This window comes from Pterocles gutturalis, unplaced genomic scaffold (assembly GCF_000699245.1).
Source record: "Pterocles gutturalis isolate BGI_N339 unplaced genomic scaffold, ASM69924v1 scaffold6894, whole genome shotgun sequence".
NCBI classification, from domain to species: Eukaryota; Metazoa; Chordata; class Aves; order Pterocliformes; family Pteroclidae; genus Pterocles; species Pterocles gutturalis.
In genome coordinates this window covers 64,652-71,868 of record NW_010135630.1, presented here as the reverse complement: position 1 = coordinate 71,868, position 7,217 = coordinate 64,652, and the positions used below count along the sequence as shown (strand labels likewise).

Sequence of the window (7,217 nt, the reverse complement as noted above, 5' to 3'; positions counted from 1 at the left end):
TATGTAGATACATATATATCTATGCTGATACACCCTTGGTGGGATGAAATGGTACATCTGTAAGACAAAAAAAATAAAAGGGTGACTGTGGAGAAGGAGTAAAGAAGAAAATAAATAATATATCATTTCAGCCAGTGAAGTAAGAACAACGCTCAGTTCCCTTACAACGTACCATCGCACTGCTTATCAAGGGACATGCTTGTCTCTCCATGGCTATGCCGCGGCCACGGATGAGCTGTGAGTTTGTAATCTGAGTGGTCTCCTTCACCGCTCTGTGCATGAGCAGTACCTCAGAAATGTACGAAGCGTTCCTTCTCCTGGTTAATTCCCATGCTTTACCATGATTTTAAATTTAAAATTTATTAGTATTTCAGGTTGCATTTCTTCCCCCAGGTTTCTTGCACGGACTGCTGTGCGGGTCTCCACGGTAAGGCAGAGCAGTCCAGATGCGCAGTATGCCACAGGAATGTGCCGCTATCACAACGTGGCTGGATGGAGGAATTCATTCAACAACAGATCCCATGCTACTTCGACCTCACACTCAGTCTGCAGAGCCAAGTCATGCAGTAACCTCAGCTGTTCTGCATTGGGTGGGCCTGTGGGTCACATCTTAATCCAAAAACAAGGACAGGAAAGAAAAAATATTTTTTTATTTCCTTTTCTCCTTCCATGGAAACCTACCCACACACGAAGAGTAGGCAATACCATTGTACGCTGAGGTCTTTGCTTCTCTCTTAGGCAAATGAGTCCTGCATTCAAAAAAAGGAAAACATATTCTTCCTTCTGCTGTTATATTGCTCTTTCAGAGAACCAGCCACTGTTCATGCTTTCCCAGATCTCAGTGCCGTGCTTAACAAGCAAACTAAGCACAAGCTCATGCTGGCTGCAAAGTTCAGGTGACAAAGAAGGTATTAAGAGAACAGCTCAGTTTGCCATCTTCTTGTAAACACCATATTGCAACGAAGGCAAAGGCAAAACACCCCTCTCCACACCTCCCCCAGCTCCTTCCTTCTGTTTTATTTCTTTCTTGCTCTCTCTTTTATTTTTCTTTCTCTCTTTTGCTCTTTCTTTCTTGTCCAGAGGTTCATGAAGAGAAGCAAGACTTGTGCATCACAAATGATGGAACTATCCCCACCCCAGCCACCTTCCCACCCTACCATAATGCACAAGCCCATCTCATCCTGTACCTGCCCCCAGAAGGTGTTTGCTTGTCTCTTGATCTCTTTTGGAAAATCACACAGTCTGATCTAGTGGGGAGTTCTGCAGTGCAGGCGCCGGGCGGCTGGTTCCCCCCTCCCCACCCCCCACCTTTCCTGAGGCTTATAAGTGATTGTTTTTGGACAGGTAGGCAATAAGAGCCACGGCCACCCCAACGTAGATGCCAGTTCCGATTGTGATGGACAGGACAGCCAGGAAGAGTGCTCGCCGGGAGCTGGAGCTTGCATGGTGGAAGTCCCCCTTGGCTACTGCTTTGTTTGTCTGCAAGATACACAACAACAACAATGCAATGCATTTATTTGCTTCATCATCCTAGGATATGACAGTAAACTGGTTGGAAATCAGATACTTTTTTACTCAAATTAGGTTATTTGCACAACTACAATGATGATAAAACCAATAGCATCTCAAGTGGTACTTTTAAGTGCCTTTAAGCTCAAACATATCCTAGAATTTAACACTATGCATCACAATGACTTCTGAGAAGGCTCAGCCTCTCCTGAGAACACGGACAGATGTGCTGTGAGCCAAGGGTCTGCCATATCCCCTCCAAACACAGCTACAACCCCGCTTCTGGGAGGTGGCTGGATTCCAGCCTGGCTGGGAAAGGTAAGGGAAAAGTCCTTTAAATGTGCCACTTGTGTAGAAATGTTCTTCCACGTCAGGTGAAATGTCTGACCTGTTCTTACCTGGACAGGGACAAGAACGGTTGAATTTTCACTCCCAGTGCAGTGCTTTAGAGCATACTACCTGGGTGCTCAACTGTGTTAGAGCATGGTCTTCTCTTTTGGGAGTGGTACATTCAACGGGATGTGTCAGCTGGAGGAGGAATTTCCAAGTGTTTTTCATGTCTCTTGCTACGGTTCCTGGTAGCTCACAAGACTAATCCAACTCTCTGGTAATTGCATCACATCTTCTGTGTAGCTTTGAGTACCCAAGTAGGTGCCCTGAATTCAACCTGATTCAACCAGGTGGTGTTCCTGAAGTTACACACAAGTCATTTAGGCTTGAGTACAATGAACCTCACAAAGCTATGGCTTGTTAGAACATCTGTAGTTTGAGAAGTTATTCAAATATCAGTTCTTCTAACACATCTTCCAGGAACCTTTGAGCCCAGGAGACAGGACAAAGCAAAATCCCTGCTCAAAACAGGCAAAGGAAAGCTAAAATTGGACAGGACTGATCTGCCCATTGACAAGACCACCTAATGCCATTTCAGTGGGTCACAGCCTGGCAGCATGATGAAAGGAGGATGTAATTTTTACAGACTGTGGTATGGTATCAGCAATATAACTTGGCAGCCAGTAACCGATCCATCACCTACAAGAATGGTCTTGTAGAAGCATACGAGCTCCATAAATTCTGAGGCAGCCTTTGTTCCCTTGTTACAATGATTGAGGAATTTGTAATGCTCTTAATTGTATTTCTCCACAAATGATCGATTTGTTGGGACACTTTCTGCTTCAGTGTCATCTATTGCTCTATTTTTGTCTATTTTATTTTTTTTACTATCTTGCTACTCAGAGCAATTTACAGCAGACAAATGAAAAGCTTCCATAATAAAACAAAAAGGCTTCAGGCCTTTCTGTCAATGACTCTATTAGGAGAACTGTCTCTTCATCAACCTAATTTTTTAAGCATAATGCCTTATAAATGTTTCACGCAGAAACAATGTCAAACAATGCACATTAAAAGAGAGAGAGACTAGACTGCAGGCAGGAGGGAAATGACAATTTCAAATCAGCAGACAGAAACAACTCCCAGGTTTAGTGTCACGTCCTTTAGTCCCTAGCGTCACGTCCTTTAGATGAGGAAGGCATCCTACCCACTTTGCAAAGGATGCCTGACCAGTCCTCTCATCAGGGTGACCAGTGATTTCACGAGCTTCTTGTCTGGGACCTCCAAGCACTCAATAGAAGAGCCCTTTCCAGAAAAAATGACAGGTGCTTTGGGGATCATAGGAATATTTCTTAGAGTCTCTTAAAAGTCTTGGCAAGGAAAGCAGAGGAAGCTCTAGAAAGAGTTGGTCATTCAGCTCTCCTCAAGGTTTTCTTCAAGCATCTGCTACCCATCACAGCAGGGATAAAAGGCTTGAACAGAGAGGCTCCTATTCACAGAATCAAGGTCAGATTTGTCAGGAGAAGGCAAATCATAGAATCATCGAATCAATAAGGTTGGAAAAGACCTCAAGGATCATCAAGTCCAACCGTCAACCCAACAGCACCTAACTCACTAACCCATGTCCCAAAGCACCACATCTCCACGTTTCTTGACCCCCTCCAGGGATGGTGACTCCACCACTGCCCTGGGCAGCCTGTTCCAATGCCTCATCACTCTTTCAGTGAAGAAATTTTTTTTTCTAATATCCAGCCTAAACCTCCCCTGGTACAACTTGAGGCCATTTCCTCTTGTCCCATCACTTGTTCCTTTAGAGCAGAGCCCAGCACCCCCCTCACTGCACCCTCCTTTCAGGCAGCTGTAGAGAGTGATGAGGTCTCCTCTCAGCCTCCTCTTCTCCAGACTAAACACCCCCAGCTCCCTCAGCTGTTCCTCCTCAGCCTGTGCTCCAGACCCTTCAACAGCACTGAAGCTATTTGAGCCTTTGGATACACTGAGGTAAATGGTTCCAACACCCAAAATGGAGGCAACATTTGAAAATGCCGGAACATTGCAATTTGACATTTCTGAAATGTTGTGCTATGTTACAGAAAACACTGCAACATCTTGGGTTGACCTCTTTTAAATGAAACTTTGTACAGTTTCAAAACCATATTTTTTCACTTAAAAATAGATGGAAACTCAAGTGGAAAAGATACCATTAACCAAAATGCCAAATAATCTGAGAACTTGACAGTGTATCTTGATGGGATTCAACAAAAGAGGCTGGATCTACCCAAAATGTGTTGAGCGACCCAGAGGGACTCAGAGGGCTGACTTGTCAAGCACTAATAGCCTTTTCCTGATAGGATCTTCAACCTAGTGACAAACCTGCTCACAAAGAACAGCTTTTTTTCTTGATCAGGTCTTTGAGGACAGCCCTGACCTTTGCGAAAGGCCTGGACCTATGGTAAAAATTCATATTCTTGTTAAAATGCACAGCCCAGACAAAACCAGATGTCTTGTATTAGTCACGTGCTGCCATAGAGTTGGTCAATTTTGCAGCTCCTGTCATTACGATATAGCTTGATATTGCTTGGGGAACAGGCCGGTGCTTTCACAGAAGTTCTAGTTTCCAACAAAATTACCTAATCTGAGTGTTTGATTTTTTTGTTGTTGTTGTTTTAACCTAATGCATATTTTGTGACTTAGCAAAATCAAATCCCTCCTATACCGAGTTCTGAATGCAGAGTGCCTTGGTAAGGGCACATGGGAAGGACAATTTTATGTTCCTCCTTTATTTCATTCAGAAAGGTTTCCATTCCAGATAGAGAAATCATCAACACAGAAGCCAATCTCCATCAGTGTAAGACTAGTCTGAAAGGATTTGCTTATCACTAACAAAATTCTTTGCTGCTATTGCCTAAACAGCACAACAATCCCATTACTGCCCAGTGCCACCATCTGCAAATTAAAGCGCTTCCACAGGTTTAAGCTAAACAGATCTGGAAAATAGTCACGACACAAAATGCAGCTGAGGCCAATTTTAATAGATTAGCATCCAGCAACTAATAAGCAGATTTTCTTTAATATTTTTAAAACAGGAATCAGATCTTTGGTATCTCTGCGGACTTTGAGGAAGACCCTTGGTTTTGGGCTTCCACACCAGGGAAGGCTGACTCCAGCAAATTCTATGTGTGAAACGAGGACAAGAAATGTCTTGTGTGGATCAGAGAGCCTGGTCAGACCCGGTCTCACCAGCTTTTCCTTGACATGGTAGAAAAGGTGATAACAATAGTCGTTAAACCTAAAGAGAAACCAGGACATCTAAATGCATGCAGTGGTCAGGCTGTTCACTCATCTTCACAGTGTCTGTATCTTGGGTACTGCTGGCTGAAAAATAAAACTTGTCTACTTACACAAGTCCTGCTCTCTACTTAGTGCTGTCCCCTAAGCCCATGATGTTGCAGACCCTTCTTGGTACCTGCTACCAGCCACAACACTGGGACCTCAGGCATCAAAACAAACTCAGCCTTCTCTTCTGACACACGTTTTTTGGGTCAAATGTTATATGTGTTCACAATGACACTGTGGTTAAAATTGCTCAGAAGAAGAAGAAAAAATTAATTTTAGCTAATTTAAAAAAAAATGTATTTCAGATAATATTGAGTAAGGAAAACACCCCACCAAATTTTTGGTTAAAAATGAGGTCACATTTTTGTCATGCTAGTCTGCAAACTAACGCATGGCAGGATGTGTTAGACTGATGCTGTCTCCACTTTCACTAACAGCCCCACCAGGATGCCCACAGTGCTGGTGATGGACATGCTCTCTGCACTCCAGGCTCCTCAGAAGCCTGTCTGAAATGACCAAGCCCTGCATGCATCCAGGTGTTTCTGCTTGGTTAGAGCTGAGGATGGGGTAATGTGCACCCCCAGGGCCCTTGCCCAGCCCCCTGGGGCTGATGTCCCACATGGTACCAAGGCACTGTCCAGCCGTTCACACCCAACCTGGAAATGGATCTCTGTGAGCTCCTCTTTGCAGACGCAGCTCCCACCTTGCTAGAGAAATATTTGCTTTTGTTGCTTCTTACCCCTGAAAAGCAAAGTCCTAGCTATGAATATTACTGTGCTGAATACCTAGCTGGTATTAAATGGTCCATCATGCTTGACTCTGAGGGTAATGACGATCCAAATGCCCTGCTAACAAAGGGCTTGATTCACTGCAGCCTCTTCAAGATAAGTGCCTTAATTTAAGTAGTAAGGAATACGAACAGCTATTCTAATGGGCTTAAAAGTGGTTGCAGAAGTAAGCACATTTCCTAACCAGAATTATATTATCTGTGGAGTTTTATGGTACTTTTATCCATTTGTTTCTTCCCTTCCCTGGCAAGACTGTGGCTGGCAGCCAGATGATTGATGAACCAATTTAATACAGTCTTTGGGCAGCGGCGGGACCAACAGGTTTGATAAACAGAGCAAGGGGATGAGTGCAAGACGTGGGATGAATTATGAGCGGGGGGATAATTCATCGCATAGCACCAGGCACGTTCCCTCGCCACACAGCCAGGAGATGAGATACCCTTCCTACAAAAATCTGCCAGCTACTGGCACGGGTTGTGATGAAGGCTGGGTACTCCAAAACTGAAAACAAGGGCTTGAGCAAGCCCCCAGTCAATCCCATCTTCTAGAGGCTTTGGAAGTAAGCCAGGAAAGTGAGGCAGCGTGGGGGGAAGAAGGAGATCTGGAAGGTTTATCTTTGTTTAACTAATGAAATGAATGTCTTGTTGTTGAGAAACACTTTCAAGGAACTTCCCTGGAGTTTCCACTTGAGCTTCTGCAAAACCTATTCATCATATCTGTGGGCTGCAGGTTTTACAGGCTGAGAGAAGATGAATACTGTACCTCCACAGCTGCAAGGCCAAAAATCCCTGCTTCATTCCTCAGTGACTCATACTCACAAAATACCTTCTGGTACACTGTATCTGGAAGCAAGAACCACACTGATCACAGTTATTAACCCTGAAGATGGAGAGCAGAACGGCTCCATGAAGGAGAAGAAGAGGGCATCCTCACCCCTTTGGTCAGGTGTCAGGAGGTTTTCTTTTCACTTCACGGGAAGAAATGGACAGTGGGGAGGTGGGATGCACAGCCTCCATGCAGCCACTGGTCAGATCCTGAGCCTTATTTCTTCAAGTGGCATGCAAAAAAATGCCACAGAATGAGGAGTAACAGAAAATGCTTCTGGTTCCGTATCTTCTCCTGTCATTCTTCTAGTCAAAAGCTCTGGCCACTGCTTTTAACTTGCCCAACTTCTACTTCTGCTGAACTCAAACTTCTAGGCAACATTTTCTACCTTCAGGCTTACAAAACTTATTTCCACTGATGGTGAGACAAAGACTG

At 44.2% G+C, this 7,217-nt stretch overlaps 1 protein-coding gene across 1 annotated transcript in view; it reads right to left on the bottom strand.

Moving 5' to 3' along the window:
• Positions 1-1,320: 1,320 nt before the first annotated feature.
• SYNDIG1 (synapse differentiation inducing 1) overlaps positions 1,321-7,217 on the bottom strand; it is a 60,414-nt gene continuing 54,517 nt past the window's right edge. Inside the window, exon 3 of the mRNA XM_010081970.1 lies at positions 1,321-1,479. Coding sequence (XP_010080272.1) covers positions 1,321-1,479 — 159 coding nt within the window. The remainder of the gene's footprint in view (positions 1,480-7,217) is intronic.